General features: G+C 45.6%; 1 protein-coding gene across 5 annotated transcripts in view; it reads right to left on the bottom strand.

Moving 5' to 3' along the window:
- Positions 1-433: 433 nt before the first annotated feature.
- The window catches only part of KIAA0232 (KIAA0232 ortholog), an 84,830-nt gene continuing 64,422 nt past the window's right edge, over positions 434-20,841 (bottom strand). The window contains exons 6-11 of one of the 5 annotated variants that reach the window (XM_087434885.1): positions 17,499-20,787; positions 16,004-16,075; positions 10,674-10,782; positions 5,325-5,422; positions 2,725-2,913; positions 434-2,585 (exon numbers count right to left, since the gene is read on the bottom strand). In XM_087434885.1, coding sequence (XP_087291011.1) covers positions 2,734-2,913; positions 5,325-5,422; positions 10,674-10,782; positions 16,004-16,075; positions 17,499-20,787 — 3,748 coding nt within the window. In that variant the 3' untranslated portion in view covers positions 434-2,585; positions 2,725-2,733. Of the gene's footprint in view, positions 2,914-5,324; positions 5,423-10,673; positions 10,783-16,003; positions 16,076-17,498; positions 20,788-20,841 lie in introns of all 5 variants that reach the window. The other 4 variants (XM_087434884.1, XM_087434886.1, XM_087434887.1 and 1 more) reach the window with 4 other exon arrangements.

The following is a 20,841-nucleotide window of genomic DNA, read 5'->3' on the forward strand; positions in this document are numbered from 1 at the left end:
AGGAGAGGGACTCATTTCTCAGCAGGCCACCGTCCCCCGGCACTGTCTTCTCCAGTGTTTCAGCAGTGCCCATAAGAAGAGCTAAGTCACCTTCATTAGGAATGATGTGACCTGGGCACTTTTATCTTCCACTGAGGCACAGAATTAAGGGGAGGGTGGGGTTCTTTATAAAAGAAACTTTGCAGGCCGGCCCCGTGGCTTGGTGGTTAAGTGCGTGCGCTCCACTGCTGGCGGCCCGGGTTCGGATCCCGGGCGCGCACCGATGCACCGCTTCTCCGGCCATGCTGAGGCCGCGTCCCACATACAGCAACTAGAAGGATGTGCAACTATGACATACAACTATCTAATGGGGCTTTGGGGAAAAAAATAAATAAATAAAATCTTTAAAAAAAAAAAAAAGAAACTTTGCCATGATAAATAAAAAGGCAACCAATGTTTTTTATATTTTTTATTTGGTGTTAACTCCACAAGAAAACAAAAAATCAGTTACTCTGGTGTATGTGAAATCAGAACAATACAACCACGGGGAAAAAATCTCAGCCCAGGAATGGAAAACGGATACTCAGTGCTACGGAAATGCAATGCGCTTCATACCACAGTGCGTTTCAGCGTTTTGCCAACTTTTTAAAAAATGCTTTTTCTTTGTGATCATCCATTCACAAAACTAAAAACCACACTTACATCTCTGTTGCTGAAAGCCTCTGGGCTTCAGCCACTCAGCTATGAAAACAAATAAATACATAGTCTGTTAATCCCCTCACCCATTTATAATCCATCCCCATTCCCCCGTGGAATGTGCAGTGTCTTCCTACCAGAGTGTGGGGAAGGCTGCACCTTTGCCACCTGGAGCCCTTTCTTGATAAAAAGTAGCTGTCCAAAATCAACTGAGCTAAAGGTTGTGTCTGAAATACATTTATTTGGTCTCTGCTACACAAGCAACGATTTCTAGGATGATCGTCACTGTAGTGATTTTAGGAATTTACAACTTCCAATTCTTTTTTGCCTTTGCTGTTAAATTATATTTCAGTGCAGATGCTAATCAATTTTTAGGAAGCTCCGGAAGAAAGAAAAATACATAAAACCTTATAAAGTCTGTAAATAAATAACAGCAACATAAAACCTTACACACGCGCACACACACACACAAACCCACTTTAAAGTGTCAAAAGATGTGCTGTATAAAAACAAACCCTGACACGTGCTGAGATCAAACCCAACGGGCCATCAGGTTGCTCACAGTGAGGACATAGAGAACCTGGGATGACTCCACAGCCTGGCATGGAGTTTTCTGTGTCATCAGTTAAGAAAAAGGCAGCAAAACCCAATGCTCAAAGCAAATCATATATTTCTCAGCCAGTTCAACTCCCAGCTAGTAAATTATATGTGTTTATTGCCTGCCAAAATTAGTGAAGCTGTCTCGTGCATATTAGACTTTTCTGCCGTTCCTGATGTTACAGACATGTTAAACTGATTTCACACATTAGGTTTTTTTAAAATAATGAGTTGGTTAAAAAAGAAAAACACTTTAAAATGTTTAGGTTTTACCGATATTGCTCCCCTAGCTTCAGCCTGTCGCACAGTGGCATGGAAGCTCGAGGGGGCGATCATCGTGAACGACAGAACTTGTCGAGATAGACTGACCCCCTGGGTTCCCAAGTGAAACAGGAAAGCGAGTCCCATGAAGCAATCACACAGGTATGGGAGAAATCGTTACTCTACCCACCCCCAACCCGCCACACACAGAACTTGCCCAGAACATTCTCTCAAACACAAAATGAGATCTAGGCTACACTAAATCACAGCCACAAGAGTAGCCAGCTGCAGCAGCCAAGGTGTCTTTGGGGTGATGAGGTGGTCTTTATTGCAGTCAAACGTTCACAATTTCAAGTTTTGGGGGCTTCAATTCAATGTAGGTCACCAGAAAATCATAATTTGCAACTAAGGTCCTCACCAAGTATTTTAGGACTCACCACACATAACCCTGAAAGGTGTTCTGATGTAAATGTAACTGCAACATGACAACAGATGGGGGCACTCCACCCCACTTTTCCTCATCTACCACCCCACACCCCAAATTCTTGGCTTCTCCAGTTAGCAAGCAAGTCACAAACCATAGTATCATCCATGATACTTTAGAGAAGAAAATCCTAAGACAGAAAACACAGTATTTTTTAAGTCTCTAAAAGCACACCCTTGTGGTTCCTACGTCAAATGTACATGAGATTTTACTGAATGAAGAGCGTAGATGAGTCACCCATGCTTCCCTCTTGCCTTCAGAAAGGCACTGATCCATTGCAGGGGTAAGTGTGTGTATCCCGGTTCTTAGAGAACAGAGCCTAAATGTCCCAAAGCTAAAGTCTCTGAAGAGCAGGAGTGGCTGCGGACACCGCAGTGCTAGTCAGGTCACGGGGACACGCCGCAGTCGGAAGGTGAGCTGCAGCTGAGATGCAAACAGCAGGGATGCTTCTAAGACGGGCACATGCACACCCATTCTCGACTGGACAACACAAGCTAGTCTAGTTCAAAGAGCCAAGAATTTAACAGCTTGGAAAAAAAAATCTTCAACAGGATAGCTGTCCTCAACTCTAAAATAAGCAAGAAGAGAAAGATAATTACTGATCTGAATCAGTTAATTGAAGAAGAAACCTAGGTGGTTGTTTTAGATTAACAGGCCTCACAAAAGGGTAATTTTCCATCACATTTTTAAAAAATAATTTGTACTACTCTGCAGGTTTAGAGATGAGTTCGGGAAAAGAGCTCCTCTTCGCTGGGGTCCACCCACTCGCCTCCGCCTTCTGAGCCCGTGTCCCCCGAGTCGGAGCTGGCGCTGGAGTACATCTTTCTGCGGAAGCCGTTTGATTTTGCTCCAGAATTTCTCTCTCCGGTACACCTTGCTTCATAAACAGAAGACACCTAAGATTAAAGGAACAATTTTCAACAGATCAAAAGCCAGATTTTTTTTCAAAAGTGCTATGTGAGATACTCTTTATACACAGAGATTAAATAACAATCACTGATGCTTTCCTGTGAAGAGTTACAAAAATCTGAAGAGTTTTACTGTTTCAAAGCAAAACAAACAACCTCTCCTCCCTGATCCATACAGAAGCCAAAACCCTAATTCTCTGTGTTCAGTCCCTTGGACAAAATGTTGCATATGTTAGGGCCAGATAAAAACAATTCTCTGAGTGCCTACCAGAGCTCAGGAACTGGGCTGGGCATGGGACTCCACTGGGAGGATGGACACGGATGGCTACGCCCTCCTGGGGCTCACATTCCAAGGGAGAAGACCACAAGCAAACCAACCAACAAAACCTCATGCTACGGTGATAAATGGTGATAGGACCCACGGTGGGGGACACTTCAGACAGGAGTGGCAGGGAAGGTAGAAGGCTGAGAAGCCAGCCAAGCCGAGTACCAGCCAGAGCTTGCCCGGGATCTTGGGGCTGTGCTTCTGAATTGAAGTTCTATCAGTAACTGGTACTTTTGAAGGAAAACTCTTTGTTGTGTAGGACTGTCCCCCACACCAGATGGTTAGCATCTCTGGCCCCCGGGACACTAAATCCAAGTGGTTAGCCCCTCCCCAGTCACAGTAACTAGCAATGCTCCTCCCCACTCCATCACAGTATTAGCAACATCACCCTCCCCGCCCACAGTAACCAGTAGTGCTTCCCCCCTCCCCCGAAGTGGTTAGCAATGCCCTCCCCCCAACCAGTCATAATAACTAGCAACACTCCCTGCCCCTAGTCATAGTAACTAGCAAAGCCTTCCACTCCCCTGCCCCCCTGCCCTGGGCCAGTTATAGTGGCTAGCAATATCCCCCAAGTCGTAGCAACTAGCCAAGCCCCCTAGTCCTACCAACTAGCAATGCCCGGCCCCGTCACAGTGGCTAGCAACATCCCCCCAGTCATTGTAACCAGCACCCTCCCATTTTCAAATGGCAATACTGTGCCTGGTTGAGAACCCCCAAGGTAGGAGCACAGGAAGACAGCCACACCAAATGAAGGAGAGAAGAGGGACATGAAATCAGAGAGGCAGAGGGGAGCAAAACACATTGGGCCATACAGGCGTGGCAGGGAGTGTAGATTTCATTCTAAGTACAATCATGGTTAGGAGTGTAGGTCCCCGAGTCAGGTGTTGAGGTTCTCAGCTCAGGTCTGCCCTCGGTATGTGGCCGTATGATCTCAGTACATGGCTCCGAACCATTCTGTGCCTCAGCTTTCTCTTCTACAAGATGGCGTGATACAAGTACCTACCTCACAGAGTTGCTGTGAGGACTAACTGAAGTAACACTTGTGAGGCCATTCTGCCCTGCTGTGTGGAGAGAAGACTGGAGAGGGACAACAGGTGGAAGCAGGAAGACCAAGGAAAAGCTCACAGCAGCTGTCCAGGAGAGGGACGGTGGTTTGAACGAAGTGATGGAGATGGGCGAAGAGGAGGATTTGAAATGTCTGAGGTGGGACGGTCAGGACTGGCAGACAGACTGCATGTGGAAGGTGAGAGAGAGAGGAATGAAGCATGACTTCTGGGTTTGGGGACTGAAGCTGGTGGGTGGAACAGGGTAGCAGTCACTGAGGCGGGGAGGCCCCAAACACCTGCCTTGACATGTTAAGTCCGACAGGTCCATGGGCCGTAGGATATGGACGCCAACGCCATAGGGTGCTTGGCGAGAAAATTCCCACAGGACTCGAACTGATGCTGACAATCATCACACTGAGAAGAACAGAAGATTCCTCAGATTCATTTGCCTGCCTGCCTAACTGGGTGAGGTCTGGGCCTAGACTAAACTAGGCACAGGCCCTGTACCCGCCCTCAGGGAGTCACAGTCCTGTCGGGAAGGCAGACATACAGAAATCGAGTGCAGGGCAGTCAAATGCTGCGGCTGCGACAAGAGGTCTACACCAGGCGTGGCCAGGGCACACAGAGGGCGGAATCCACCCCATGGAGGCTGAGAGAGGCAGCAATGGGCACACCAGAAGGGCTCCCTTGCACTGTACTCTGAAAGATGAAAAGGGTGCCCACTCAAGGATTTTAAGGGGGAGTGATAGGGTCAGATATGTATTGAATTTAGAAATTCCCTCTGGCAACAGCATCAAGGACAGATTGGAGGGAGAGGGTAGATGATTTGGGAAGCCTTGGCAGTAAGTGGTAGAGGTGCGAGGCGATGCAGACCCAAGCGAAGGGCCACAGAGGAGAAAGGTCACATCTGCAGAGCTTGGTGACCTGGGAAGGGCAGCTCAGAGGACTCCCAAGTTTCAGCTTGAGTGACAAGGGGTGGTGTGTGGCCGTTTGTAAGTTAATAATAAGGAGGAGGACAGTCCACTTACCCTATTAAAATCTAACAGACGCTCTTCATTACTGGGTATTTCTTTAACATCTGGATATTCTTCTATACCATTCTCTCCCTTGGCATTTGTATAACATTCTTAATCATTTTGAATGGAGAAGGGAAAAGAGGGAAAGGGGGGAAATTCCATTAAGACACAGTTATGAAACATACATTCTTGTTTCATTTTTTGCTGAAAAGTCAGATCAGTTAGGTCTACCAACCCTTTGGAGATTTCAAGTAGTCACTAAAAGCAGACACAGTCATCATCAGCCAGCCAGGTGTGTATGAGGAAAACACAATGCCAATTTAAAAATTCTTTAATGGATTGTTGATCGCATTTTAAAAAAAATAGGCCTGCATAAGCATACATTCCTACTATCCCACCATGAGACATTCATCCAACAAATACATACTCACACCTATGATGTGACAGGCCCTGGGAAAACAGGATAAAAGACAACAAGGTCCGAGCTCTCAAGAGCGTATGTTGTATGGAGGGAGACAGACAATGCACCATATATATGTTCATAGAACAGATGAACAAAGGAATTCCAGACAGGAGGAAATGCGATGGAGAAAACAAAACAGGGTAACATCCTTGTTTGTTCTTTCTCAACTCAACATCATATTAAACTATGCATTTATCTGTGGAAGAGGGAAGAGAATTGAGGCTAGTGGTTTGATTGGGTAAGTGGCCCACAGAAGGGGATGGAACTATAAGCTGGAATTAGAAGGAATCAAAAAAATCATTTAGTCCAATGGTTCTCAACTCTGGTTTTGCATTCAAATCACTTGGCAAACTTTAAGAACAGTCTGGAAGGCCAGGGCCGCATCTGAGATTCTGACTGAACTGGTCTGGGGTAGGGTCCAGGGATTAGTGTTTTCTGATGAGGTCCCAGGTGATTCTGATGCCCGGCCAGGGCTGAGACCCACTGGTCTTGATGTAGACCAGCCATCTATTCACCTTAACTCAATGGAAAAGGCGGCTGGAGCAGAAACACAATGAAAAGGGAAGAGACCTCAGGTCGGCCTGGATTAGGACCTTGGCTTTGACATCACTGTGTGTAAGTCCTTTAATACCCCTGAGCAGCTATTCCCTCAAAACCAGGATTGTCCCCCTGCCACCCGCAGCAGTCACCATGAAATGTTCAATGAGATGGTATGCTACCCCGTGTGTAATACCAGAGAGGACAGGGCCGGCACTCAAGGATTGCTGTGCCGTCCGCCATTGGGCAGTGGACGTGTGCCAAAGGAAGGCCATCTAGGCCCTGCTCGGCCTCTCGCCACGGCCCACTGGCCACATCATACTCTCCACAACCTTTAGTTCTCTCGGACCGTTTCAGGTCCTCCAAGTTACTAGTTTAGGTTCACGAAAATAACCCAGGCTCTAAGATCAGAGAGACGTCAGTTGACTCCTGGTTATGCTACTGACTTGTGATATAACTTGGGGCAACTTATTGAACCTCTTTGAGCACCCGTTGCTTCATCTCTAAAACAGGATTACCATTTGCCCTCATGGATTTCTGTGCACGTTAAAAGAGATGATGTGTGTGCAGCCTCAAGAACGTGCCGGCACACTCAATAACATCTTCTACAATTGCTACTAACCCAAGCCCTGGGCTTGGGGGCCGGCCTGCTGTGGGACAGATGGGGAGGACGCCATGCCCTCCTGCAGCAGGGAAATCCCTGCTTATCCTTTCTAGGTGATCATCTTTTCCTCAACTTGCCTGACTAAGCTCTTGTCATCCCCCATGCCCCACCCATTTGGCTACCACTCGTCCTAGGTGAGGTCAGTGTAATAGGGAAGGGACTGTTTGCTCGACCGGGATACACCCACACATGGAGCTGGATCCATCCCGCCCCGCCCCCTCATTCTCTCTCCCTGCTTTAGGAATTGTGTGTGTGCAAAAGGAGCTTGTGATGCTGCAGGCGTTCGGAAGGGGCAATGGTGACTGCTGTCCATGTTCTTCATGATCCTCACGTTGACAGCTACCATGTTCTGGGTTATGACTATGTGCCAGGCCTGCTCTAGGCACTTTACTCTCCACAACTATCCTCTAAAGGAGGCACCACTTTTAGCCTCTTCTTACAAATAAGGACAATGGAGGCACAGAAAGGTCTGGTCATTGCCCAAGGTCTAGCAGCAGAGAATGGAGGCACTTGACTCCAACTCAGTTTTGTCTCCTGAGCCCTCAACTGTTATCTATACTGTTTCCCTACAGGGTTCTCTTTTTAAGACTAAAATAATACACACACTTACAATGAGCCTTCCAAATGTTCAGAATCAGTGCACGAGCTCTGGAGATTGCTGCTCAGGAGAGAGCTGCCATGGCACACAGTCTATAAGGCCCTTGCAGTCTGGTTCCTTGCTGCCTGGCTGACCTCATCCCTCACTGCACTCCTGCACGGTTCCCCCTTTGCCAGGCACACTGGAGCACGCCAAATGCACTCTTCTCCCACATCAGCCAGTGCTTCTGCCTGGCACCTCCCTCTGCAGGTAGCCCCAGATGTCACATGGCTTGCATCCCTATTCTCTCAGGTCCCCGCTCATCGTCAGCTGATCAGAAGGGCAGGGACACGTCTGTTTGCCTCTGCATTCCCAGTGCCCGGCACAAGATAGGCATGTAAGAAATACCTGCTGAAATGGATGCAAATATGAAAGCCCAGGAAGGCCGGCAGGCGGCAGAGTGCAAGGCGCTTGGGCTTTCCGGCCAGATGGGCTCCCACGCTGCTCTGGGCTCCTGGACAAGCTGCCTCACTTCCGAGCCTCCGCCTCCTGCCTTACTGTAAAAGGGCATGATCCTCCTCCTTCCCAGGGAGGCTGAGAGCTCCTGGGTCAGCCTCTGACTCAAAGCAGCACGTGCTTACTATTAATTATTAGCAACTTTAGAAGCTTCAGGAGCAAAGACAAGAGCCCCCAGTCACTTCTGCTGAGTGAGAGGCTGTTTTCCTGGCTAACCTTCCCCCCGAGATTACATGCCCCCACCCCTCTAAGATGAAAGAATGATGTTTCATAACATCACTACAAGGCAACTGTGCAGGGATTTAACTCAGAGCTGTGAGTTAAAGGTCATTCAAAAGGCTAGTTACCATTATTTATCCACTGAGAGTTTCTCTATATGCCATTTCACAATAAAAAAAAGCATTATGTACTAACAATCATTTACAGCACCTACCAAAGGACTGTATAGATACCAAGGACCTAGAGCTAAGAGTGGGAACTGCGTTCCTTACTAACTAACGATAGAAAACTGGGCTAAGGGTGCCAAGACAGCCTGGGACACACTAACAAAGCACGAACTGCATGTGTCTGAAAATCATCCTAAGCCCCAACAGGCATTGGTCTCTCTCAATCCCCAGGCCCTTCCTGCTGCCACATCCCTCTCTCCCCCGGCACTTCCTGGGTGGTCCTCTCATCGCACTGCTCTCGGGCACTCGGCCTTCCCTACCTGTGTTCCCATTAACTGCGTCTGTGACGTAACACTCACCCAGTACACCAGACTGGACATACATCCAGGCCACGTTTGTGCTCCTACCACCCTGGCGTCTCCCTGGACACCACGTGCAAACAGCTGCTGTAAAGAGCAAAGCTCCTGGACCACAAACAGACAGCCTGGACTGGAGCCTGAGCTTGATGGCTGCTGCAGGGTTCTGCACAAATTACTAAACCTGAGACTCAGCTTCCTCATCTGAAAACCAGGGCTGCCACTTCACAAGGTTTCTGCAGGGGTTATATAAAAGAGAAGACTGAGAGCACCTTGCGAATAACAAGGGCGATGCAGACGTCAGTTAATGGAAGAGCAGCAGGCTTCCATAAAGGCTGTTAAACAAACCAAGATGCTAAACACGCGCTCTCCTATGACTTTGCAAACCTTGAGGAAGGAGGAAGGCAGGTCTGGGGAAGCCGTATTTGCACCCACAGAGCAGAGAGAAGCCAACAATGCCAGCCTCCCCCCAGTCAGCCAAGGCCAGGCTGCACAGGAAGGTCAGTGCAGGGGTTCTGAGCACCGAGAGGGCAAGGCATCGTGGGCAGTGAGGGCCGGCCCAGCTCCACGTGAATTACAAAGTAGCCAGGGAGACGTGAGGCAGACAAGCGACCACGCAAATACTAACAGAGGGTTACGTGCCCCACTCAGGGCTCTGACAGGAGACCGTTAAATAAATGCTGTAGCCATTAGCAGTCCAGGAGAGGGCAGCGGTCTGGACAAGCTCAACCTCTTGAGCTAATCCATTTAGGCTGTCTCCTCAGTTGCCACTTCTCCCAAATTTTCAGATCAAGATTTTTTATAGCTTCTGGGTATGTCCACCTGGGAGGCCCACAGACTAAAATCATCTTCTCCAAATCTGCTCCTGTTCCCAACTCCCTCTCTACCCCAGTCTCCCCTATCTCCCTCCTGCTGTTCACTCTTCACAGAAAGTCATTCAACAAACTCTGGCACCCTCTACAAAACCTCCTGAGGCTGTTCTTTTGTCTGTTTCCCCTACGCCTTAGTCCAGGCCCTTATCCTGTAACTCCCAGACAACTGCAAAAGCCAGTTTCAGTTCCACGTCCACCCTGTTGCTAGAAATATTCTAAAACACACACACCCGACCTGACGCCCTCCAATTTAAAATCCTCTAAATGGCCTTCCGTTCCTGCATGTTAAACTCGACCTAACTCAGAGCTCCCAAACCTCCTGACAAGCTCCTTCCCGGTCTGGTGGGCCCAGTGGGTCCCTGTTCCCTCGACTTGCCACAGACCCTTCTGCCTTTGTGCAGCCTGTTCTTTTCTGGGGGCTGTCCTTTCCCAGACTGCTCCCCGGGGGCCTTCTTGAAGGCCACCACACAGCTGATGACTTCCTCCACGATTCACTGAGGAGCTTGCACAAATCTCGTCAAAGGGCAGTACTGCTTTTATGTACTTCCATGCCTTCCCCACATCAGGCCGTGGCTGAGTCAAAGGGCAGAGTCCAATTCTCCTACATTTCTGTGTCCCCAGCGCCTAACAAATGCCAGGGGCCGGCCCTGTGGCTTGGTGGTTAAGTGCGCGCGCTGCAATGCTGGTGGCCCGGGTTCGGATCCCGGGTGCACATCGAGGCACCACTTCTCCGTCCATCCTGAGGCCGAGTCCCACATACAGCAACTAGAAGGATGTGCAGCTATGACATACAACTATCTACTGGGGCTTTGGGGGGAAAAAATAAAAAAATAAATAAAATCTTTAAAAAAAAAAAAAAACAAATGCCAGCCACACAAAAACCTCTTATAAATGTTTTCTGGACTGATATTCATAGCAAAAGAATTGATTGCTCTTAATGAATTAGAAATCTGAATAAATGAATGAATGACCTAATACAGGTCTCCTTACCTTCACACTCTGATGCAGGAAAAAGAGGAGAGTACAAAGCTTTTTCCCACCAGGTCTGTTTTTCTTGACTTCTATTCATTCCTTGTACATCAGTGTTCAATACAGGAAACTGTTTAGATGAAACCAAATTCAGAAAAAGTTTATAGACTTTCAGGATAAAGCAAAAAATTCAAGCATTAGCTATGGACTATATACCCAGGATTTATAAATTGATGAGGTCTTTTAGTGTTCTAGACAAGGTGATTTAAAAAGCCAAAGTGTTCATAGCATATAAAGGAAGTTCTTCTTAAGAAGCACCTATATTGAAAGTAGAATGAAAGTCTTTTTAAAAAAACACAACTCTTACAAGGCAAAAACACATAACAGAAAACACTCCCAAATAAGGCAAATTCCTCGATTTTGAAAGTACAGAGGTAAAGCAGTGACCCAGGGTGTCCACTGGTGTGACGCACTCTAGAGAAAACAGGGAGGACCTTCTTCTCCTTCACATACTCAGGCAGCAGGGAGTCAAAGAAGAAATGGGGCAGAAGGAAAATTTTACAGGCAGAGTTACTAACCTAAATGTCTTTATAACTGAATTATCTGCTTTAGTGAGAACCAGAAGGAAGCTGAGACTTCAACTAAATAATAAAGCTGAGAGTAATTCAAATTCAAAACAGGACAGAGGCATCAAAAGGAGGAGGAGAGCAGGAGAGACTCTTCTGAGAGCAGGAGAGACTCACACTCTATGCATGTCCCTGGTCCTGGCTGAGCAGAAGGTGCTCAGGCCCAGAAGGGGGCCCTAAGTCTGAATCCAGGCTCCATCCTTTACTAGTGGACCTCTCAAGTCCTAGCTGGACCCCGCCCACCCACCTGCGCAGTGAGGACTGAACACGGTATGGCTGGTGGTTGACAGACAGCAGCTGTCGTGAGTGATCAAAGCATGTCCCTGGGAGGGGTAATTAGAAGACGTGGCCAGCTGCAGTCACCACATGTGTCCTGGTCTGCCGGCGGTCAGGGCAAACCTCTTCCATGCTCCTTCTGCACTGTGCCTGACAATATGCTCTCCCAGGGTAAGGCCTGGTCTCAGCATCTTTGTGCCTCCCACCGCCCCTAACACTCTCAACAGATGTCTCCTCAGTGGATAGGCCTGAAAACACTGCACACATCTTTACTGTTTTAAAAGACATTTCATTATGTGTTAGGTTTAAAATCTGAACTGTTTTAGCAACTGATGATCATCAATTCTCTAACAGAATTTTGTTATTCTCTTAAATGTAAATTATTGTATAGGTCTAAAGTTTTTTGATGCAGTAACGTGTGTTTTTTATTATTTAACTAAATGGGAAACATACTTCAAACTTGCATTTTCACTTAACATAACTTTTCAGAAATACTCCTAAAGTAGAAACTGAAGGAGAACTGTACTGTCTAACCGGAGTGGTCAGTTAACCTTCACTATGTTCTCCTGCAGCTTATTCTAACAACAAAAATTAGTGTTACTAGATAAACAGATGCCGAGACCAACAGAACCAACGAGGCTGGACTTAATGCAAATGAGGCCAGCAAGACACGTGACCTGCAGTTAACTCACGTGACTAACTCACCTAGACATAATTCACAGCACCATAAGACCGCTCCAGAAAGGCCTTTCTTCTCTCCAAGGTATACCTACTCTGTGAGATGACTTAGTATTCTTCAGGAACAGCAAGGAAGGCTCCCTGGGCAGAAGTCTCCCCATCATCCCCAAAGGCACTACTGAAGAAAGATGGATTCGGAGGTAACAAGTTCTATTTGAGGAAGAAAGCGTCCTGAGCAGGTTGTGGAACGATCAGTGTTTTATTCATGTGAGTGCAGTTCTACTGCTTATCTTTTCACCCTTTCTTGAGACTGTGGGAATGGGGGCAAGGCTAAGAACGGGAGAGAGGTGTCATCATGGAGGACGGGACATGGATAGGAAAGCAGGCTGGAGGGGGTCAAGGCCCCATGGAGGGGCTGGGTCGGCATGAATGAAGCAGAACCAGACTCTAAACTTCTTAAGGGCAGGCACCATGTCTTATTTATCTTTGCACCTCCAGGCACAGAGCAGATACTCAATGTCTGCTGACCTGAAGAAAAGGGTCCACCTGGCCTGAAGTCCCTGATGATCTAGCACATCATTTCCTCTTTCTCCTGCTGAACCACTGTTAAGATCATGCCAGCTTCTGCAATAATTATAGGATGTTTTTCCACATCCTCCATTTGAGTGTCAAAAATTTTTTTTTTTTTTGGTGTGAGGAAGATCAGCCCTGAGCTAACATCCATGCCAATCCTCCTCCTTTTTGATGAGGAAGACAGGCCCTGAGCTAACATCTATTGCCAACGTGCCTCCTTTTTTTCCCTTTTTCTCCCCAAAGCCCCAGTAGATAGTTGTATGTCATAGTTGCACATCCTTCTACTTGCTGTACGTGGGACGCCGCCTCAGCATGGCTGGACAAGCGGTGCGTCAGTGCGTGCCTGGGATCCGAACCTGGGCCGCCAGTAGCGGAGCGCCCGCACTTAACCGCTAAGCCACGGGGCTGGCCCCTTGAGTGTCAATTCTGATGGCAGGGACTTATTTGTCCTGTGTTATGCTATACTCAACACATATTCAGTGAATATCCACTATTTTATGACATCTTTCCACTTATTTTTAGGTTGCACAGCAAAGAAGACCATGCTTTGCTTAAATAACATCTGTTTAATGTATTAATTTAACTTCTCGTTTGGTTGAGAAAGAAAAGAATGAAGGCAGAATGGAGGAAACAGAAACAAAACAGACCACCACCCTGGACGAGCCAGGCACACCTTTACGTTAGTACCACTCTCCTCTCCCTCCAGATGCCTTCTTGGCTTACCTTCTCCCCTGCAAGCCTTTCTTCAAATTCCACCTTCGCAAGAACGCCTGCCCTGACATTCCCATTCCACCACATCTCTTATCCAGCTCTTCTTCCTTCCCACAGCACTGGTACCCTAACATACCATATAACTTTGTATGTTCATTGAACGTAACTCCACAATGCAGGGATCTTTGTTCCTTATACCCAGCACCTAGAACAGCACCCAGAGTAGGCTCTTAATAAATATTTGATGAATGAAAGAAACAGTGGGGGAAAAAAGAGAAGATATAAACTTAATCCAGAAAACCTGACCAGAAATGTTTTTAGCAACAGATGTAATATTCAGTAATTCTTTAGAAGACAGAAGTTAGGTAAAGGCTCACAGCTTTAACTTCTCACTAAATATTCCTAGTTCTGACGGACAGAAAGGGGTCTGGCGCTCCTCTTTGAGTTTTACTCCGAGAATCAAGCACTGAATAGTGCCCCTTTGCCACAGTTAGTTCTCAGTTATCCGGGTCACAAAAGGAAAAGAAAGCTTTCCACAAACCTTGTTCTTTGGAAAAGAAAAGAGGAAATGTAAATGAAGAGCTAAGGAGAGCAAGAGAGACCAACAAGAGACACTGCACTGTCTGTCCTAAGTTTCATTTTACTGACAGGAAGTGCAAAGCAGTGGGCAGAACCGGGGCCCCGTCCGTTACACAGGGATCTCGGGCAGGTATTCCACCCTCCGGGCCTGCGTGTCGTCAGCAGTCGTGGGGGAAATACAGCTACCACAGAAGGTCACTGTGGGCATTCAGCGAGAAAATGATGATAAGGCCGAGTGGGCAAAGTGCCTGGCACAGGTGGGCTGGGCACCACACCCCTGGGATGACCCCTCTCCCCCTACTCATCAGGGCCTCCTGACACCCACGGCACATTGTCTGCTGGGCAAACGGCCTCCTCTCCTGGACTGGACTGTCAGTTCCTGAAGACGGAGACTAAGCCTTCTGTTTCCTTTTGTGCTTCAAAGCGCGTGGCACTAAGCTGGCAATCAGGAAATGATCAAGAAAACACTTCTGGCACAAATGGATACCTGAGACACACTTGGCTATTCCTCGCTTTCCATTTTATACTTCAGAACCACGAACTACTGTTGGCAGCTGCCCTGCATACGTGAGGGGTGTCAAGCCTCTTTACCTTTGCTTATGCTGTTCCTTCCGCCTAGAGTGCCCTGCCTCCTCCTTTCTGCCCCTGGACACTCAGGTATGTTCAAAAAGCCTGCCTGAACTCTCACAGGCTGGGAGGCTTCTCCTCTGGGTTCCCACAGCATCCTGTGCTCATCTCCACCTACCAAGTTACCTAAAATTACATTTGCCCAAATGCCCTAAAAGGTAAGGAACTGGCTAGGTAAATTATGGTACATCCAAACAGTGGAACAGTATGCAGAAAATAAAAAAGGAAGAGTGACTGCAATAAAGTGCCATTTCAGTACAAACAAAAAAATAGGAGGAAACATACGTGAATATGTATTTGCTTATACATGCATAAAATATTCTCGGAGGATACACCAGAACTCATGCTCGTGGTTCTGCTAGAGAGGAACCTTTTCACTGTGTATATACCCTCTTTTAACTTCTGAATTTGAACCATATGAATGAATTACCTATTTCAATTAAAATAAATTATCCGTTTATAAACTGGTCTTCATGACTAGACTGAATTCCTCGAGGGCAAGGACGATGTCGTGTTCACTCAGGGCACCGACCTTAGCGATGGGCACGTCACAGGGATTCAATAAATGTTTGCCGAGTTGAACTGAACTTTTGAAAGGAATCATAATTCATGCACCTGGTCATCAATTCTATTAGAAATCCTACATTTTAATCCACTTGCTCTATGGGGCTGGCCCCGTGGCTTAGCGGTTAAGTGCATGCGCTCCGCTGCTGGCGGCCCGGGTTTGGATCTCAGGCGCGCACTGACGCACCTCTTCTCCGGCCATGTTGAGGCCACGTCCCACATACAGCGACTAGAAGGATGTGCAGCTATGACATACAACTATCTACTGGGGCTTTGGGGGAAAAAACAAATAAATAAAATTATAAAAAAAATAATAATAATAATCCACTTGCTCTGAAATAGGCAGGCAACTAGTGACCTTTAAAACGGGGCTCCTAGAATGCCCTTTGTAAAGACTGCCTTCACTCAGGCAAAGGGGGAAGAAGACCCTCAGAGGAGCTCCCCAAGACTGACTAGGCAGTGTGACAGAGTGCAAAGGCACAGATTCAGATCCCAGCGTGGCCCCAAACTGTCCCTTCAGGCCACTCTCTCAACCTTTCCATACCTCAGATGGATCTACGAAACGAGCTCCAATTCGGCTCTAAACTGTAGCAACACTGCAGAGAGACCAGGGCTGAGAGGACTGACAACCCCCAATATCCTCTGAGGACTTTACTGGCAGCTAAGACCTTTCAAGACAATCCAGAATTCTGATTACACATAAATACATCAACATACTAGAAAGCGAAGGAATATGGTAGTGGTATGATGCAGAATCTCGCTTCTTTCCTCTTTTTCTTTCTTCCCAATCTGGAACCAGGTGAAATACAAAGTACATAAAGGAATATTTAAGGATGGAAAGGGGGGCAATAAACAAGCAGATAAACGCTAACAACGTTATTGTATTCTTGTTCTCAGCAGTTCATATTTCAGTGTTTCAATAGGATTCAATTCATGTCTAAGGGTCTCCAGGCATGCTAATTAGAGCAGTGATTCTCAAGTCGCCTATGGGGCTTCCTACCATCACATGCACTCAGGTCCACGCTAGGCATTGACCCCACAAATGAATAAGGCATGGTCCATAAGAAGCTTATAATCTAACGAGAGACTTTAAAGCACATAAATGACTCATGAAAAATGGAAAACGCAATAAAAAAGAGGCATAAAGTGTACAAAAGTGAAGAGAAGGAAGAAATTATTTCTGGTGCAGGGTGGGGGCGGAGTAGGGGAGAGAAGAGGAATTAGGGAACGTGTCAGTGAAGGAGGTGGGATCTGAAGAGAGCCTCATGGTGTGGGTAAGATTTAGACGTGTGAGAGGCGGGTGGAGTGTGCAGAAGGAGAGATGAGAGGAAGGGCGACACTCATCTGCTCTCCAACCACAGGTGGCATGACTTCTAACCACCTCCAACTGTCTTTTTAATAAGCTGTTTCTGGAAAAATGCCCGACACTGCTATATCAAATAACGGCTGAAAAATGGGCAGATCATTATGCTTTCTTAGAAAACAGGTTATTGCCCTGTTATTTCTTGTAGAATCAATTTAACCTCAAACCACTTCTTAGGAATAGTCAAAATGTACAATGACTCCCATTAACAAAACTATTACTATTAACCTTGTTTGATAGACTTAACATATAATTCACATAGCTTCAGGAATATGTACTTTGTATAAAGGTGCATCTGTACAAGGTTCTGTAGAAGGTGTTTTGTTGCATTTGGATTATGGGTTAACTTTCACATGTACCACAATATATTTCAGAGAACTCTATACAAATATAATTTATTTTACACGTAAAATATAAGTTTTAATAAACTGATCAATGTTTCAGAGTCAGTTAGATGAGCTTGCTACTTAAAGAAACTCTTTCCTGCTAGTTCTGAAAAGCAAGGACCATTTGAAGAGTAAACAGCCACATCCTGAGTCACCAACTTTGGAAGATGGAAACCTTATATATTAGGTTTTGCTGTAAGCACAGTACATGCATATTAAGACAACACATAAGAATCTCATATTCTGTGATTTATTTAAAAACGTCTTTTCTCTGTAGAAAATGTCACGGTCTAGTTCAAATTTATAAATATCAAATCTATTTTAAGCCCTATGTAAAATCAAAAGAATGATACGTTTATAAGACATTTAAGCTAATTTCCCAATAATTTAGCCCTACTTCCTGATATTGGATTAAAGTCTGATCAAATCCTTTTATCAAATACCAACAGACACAGACACATACCTCTTCCAGCTGTCCCGAAGAAACTGGATTATCTTCATAAGCAGGGAATTGACAACCTGCTTTGCAACTGCAAAAATTATTAATTTCTTCCTCGCATTGTGCCATTATTTTACAGTTTGCTTCTGAGCTTTCTAAATTAATTTCCAGAGATTCATTCATGGTACATTCCAAACACTGATTCTGCTTTCCGACTGGCAGAATCCCAGCTGATTCCTCCTGGGAATCCAGTGATGTCTGAGCACTCTTTTCCATTCCAGATTTTTTTAACCTGGGAAGGAATTTTCCAGACTCAAGCTCTGATTTTCCATAGTAATGGCCTTCTTTCTCTGCATCTTCTTCCAGTGGTTTGAGATCTGCCTGTGGATCTTCAAATGCATCAACTTGAGAAGGAATGGGAATATTTGCTTCATCTTTCTCAGATTCAAATTCCGACTCGCTTCCTCCTCCTGGCGACAGTTCAGATGCAGAAATTGGGCGAAAGTGAGTCCTAGGAGAGATCCGAATAGCCCTGTATTGTGTTCTGTCAACGCCACATATCCTGGGGTGAAAAACTTCACTGTCTGAATCAGAACAGAGGATTGATTTCGGTTTAAAACTAGGGCTGAAAGATGCAATCCCTTCGGGTTCAAATGAACATTCTACGTGAAGAACTTGTGAAAATGGATTGCTTAAGTCAAAGGAAGAGAATGAATATTCAAGGCCAGGATCCTCAACTTGAAAGTTACCACAAGCTCCTAGTAAGTCTTCATGGAAGATAAAAGAAAATCCCTTATTTAATCCATTTTCCCCACTCTTCGGTTGATCATTCTGTTCAAATGACACAAAGGGTTTCCACAACTGCCTGTGACCAGGAGCAAAACTGTTTCCTGGGGTCATAAAGACATCTGTACCAGCTATTGTCACAACATCAGAAGCTGCACATTGTAACAAACTTCCTTTTGTGTGACTGGGCGGTACAACAGCCCATTCCCCATCGCTATTAAAGGTTTTGAGCTCTCCATAAACTCCTCCAAGAATGAATGTGTTCTCTTTATCTTGGGCTACGTCCCAAGGTTTAGAGGGTGTAGTATAATCACCACCATCCACCTTTGATAGCTCACTAGAAACAAAAGCTCTTTTCTCCAGGTTCTCTTTCTGTCCCTCCCACAGATGATATTCTGATCTCTGCACTGCCTTATTAGGCTCCTGGAGGGTCTCCATTTTAGCTTCAGCATCCAAACAGCAGCAGTAGTTATTTACATCTGTTGAAAACAACTCATCGTCAATTCTTTCTATTTCTACCATAGCTACAGAATTTCTATCTGCCATCTTTGTCCAAATGTCTTTAATAACCCCTGAGCTGTAGCCATCTCCATGTGGACTGCTTTCACTACATACTTGTGTAGTTTCAAAGGTTTTGTTTTCTGTTTTTTGTTCTAGCTGAATACCACAGACAGATTCTAGTTTAGATTTTTTTTTGAAAACTAATGTAGGAATTTCTCCTAAAGTTTTACTGTTTTGCTGGCAAGTTTCATCTTGCAAAAAATCTAGAAGTTCTTCATCTACATAATTTGATGAGACTCTAGGAACTACATAATTAATATCTTCTGCATTAAACTGTGTCGATTCTTCAAACTGAATATTTAATGTCTCATTGTCTGAACGTGTTTCTTCTGAATGGGACCACGGACTACAAGTTCTTGTTGAAAGATTAGAACAGTGTTCATTTTCTTCAAAGGCACTATTTTTGGTCCATATTAGCAATCTAGACTGTGTTTTCCCAAGCATATTAGCACTAGAATCTGTATTTTCATTTCCCAAGTTGAGTGTTTCAAAAGAAAACGGTAAAACAGAATTACTGCATTGCACTTCAAACACTGAAAAACAAGAGTTTATACCAGATCCTTCATTAATATCTGAAAAGAGCTCTTGATTGCCAGCAAGCAAATGTGGATTGAGCGCTGTGCTGTCTAAGATTGGAGAGAGTCTAATTGGAGAATCTCCTCCAAAACTCTCGCCATCAGCATCGCCAGAGCTAGATGAACAGCACTCCCAAAACTGAGCCAGATTGCCAAGGTCTTGCAGGAATAAGCCCTCAGCACCTACAGAGCTGGTAGAATCTGTCCATATTGCACGTTCCCCTTGCAACTCCATTCCATCTAACACTATGCAACACTCTGCCTCAAAATCGGTTTTCTCTTTGCTTTTTTGTCGAATCATATTCAAAATCCGACTTTCTCCTTGCATTGTTTCTGAGGCACCAGGATCCAACATGGATTGATCAATATCCACTTCATAGAAGTGTGTTAATTCTGATAGATGAATATCATCCAAGTATGTGTTGCCCTCCGGTAGAGAACAGAATGAGGTCCCAGTGAGGTCAATATCCTCATTTATAACTGCAGGCATTTCTACAAAATGACCATCAATGAAAGTACCTGCCGCGAGGTATGTTTTATGAATATTATTGTTGCTGATACAAAGACCGTGCACTGATTCAGACAATTCTTCTACTGCCTCTGATGTCAGATCACTTGTATCTTGTCTGTTTCGGTATGTGGTCTCTAATTTACTTTTTCTGCTCAAAGGAACAAAATATTCAGCAATTGGTTCGGTATACCACAACGGTTCCTCTTTATATTCTTTGTCGTTTCTGCTCTCCATGTACAGGTCTCTTCCTTCAGTGCTCCCGGTGTCTTTTCTCCCCATTTCCTTTGACGGTCTTTTACCCCGTTTGCACAGCTGTTTGAGAGAACCACCGCTGCTGCTGCTGCTGCTACTTCCGGCATGAATGTTTCTTTCAGCCCTTTCACCATGCTTCAATGAAAGTCTGCTGTGACCATTCCGCCCTTTTTTGTTCCGAATTTCCCGTGTCTTGTGCCTTACTTTCACACACTTCATGGATGCTTTTAATTCTCCCTGATTACCACTTGAACTTGAGCCTGCTTCACTAGAGCCGGAAGACCATGAGCGAGGGCGAATCTTTCCTTCAGGTTTATGTCGGATTTGCTTTTTGTACAAAGCAGGCTTTTCTTCCATTGTGCCATTACTAAATTTGTTCTCCTTCTCATTTTTACTTCTGCCCTGGGTTTTCTCGTGTGCAGTGGTGGATACTTCATTGCTCCTTTCCTTGATGACTTCTCCTTCACTGTTGCACTCCTTGGGAGAGGATGTATCTGTGCTAGCTGGTGGGGCTGTGGATGATGAAGAAGAGCTAGAGTAAGAACAGACTTTAGACTTGTTCCATACAGTCATGATTTCTTGCAGGCAAACTGGCTTCTCAGAAAGTGGTGGAAATGCTTCATAGTACCTGAAAAATAGAGTAAAAAGTTCAAAAGTGGTCACTTAGCTGCATTAGGCATAG

Source organism: Ceratotherium simum, chromosome 8 (assembly GCF_057802395.1).
Source record: "Ceratotherium simum simum isolate JZ-2026a chromosome 8, ASM5780239v1, whole genome shotgun sequence".
Classification (NCBI taxonomy): Eukaryota; Metazoa; Chordata; class Mammalia; order Perissodactyla; family Rhinocerotidae; genus Ceratotherium; species Ceratotherium simum.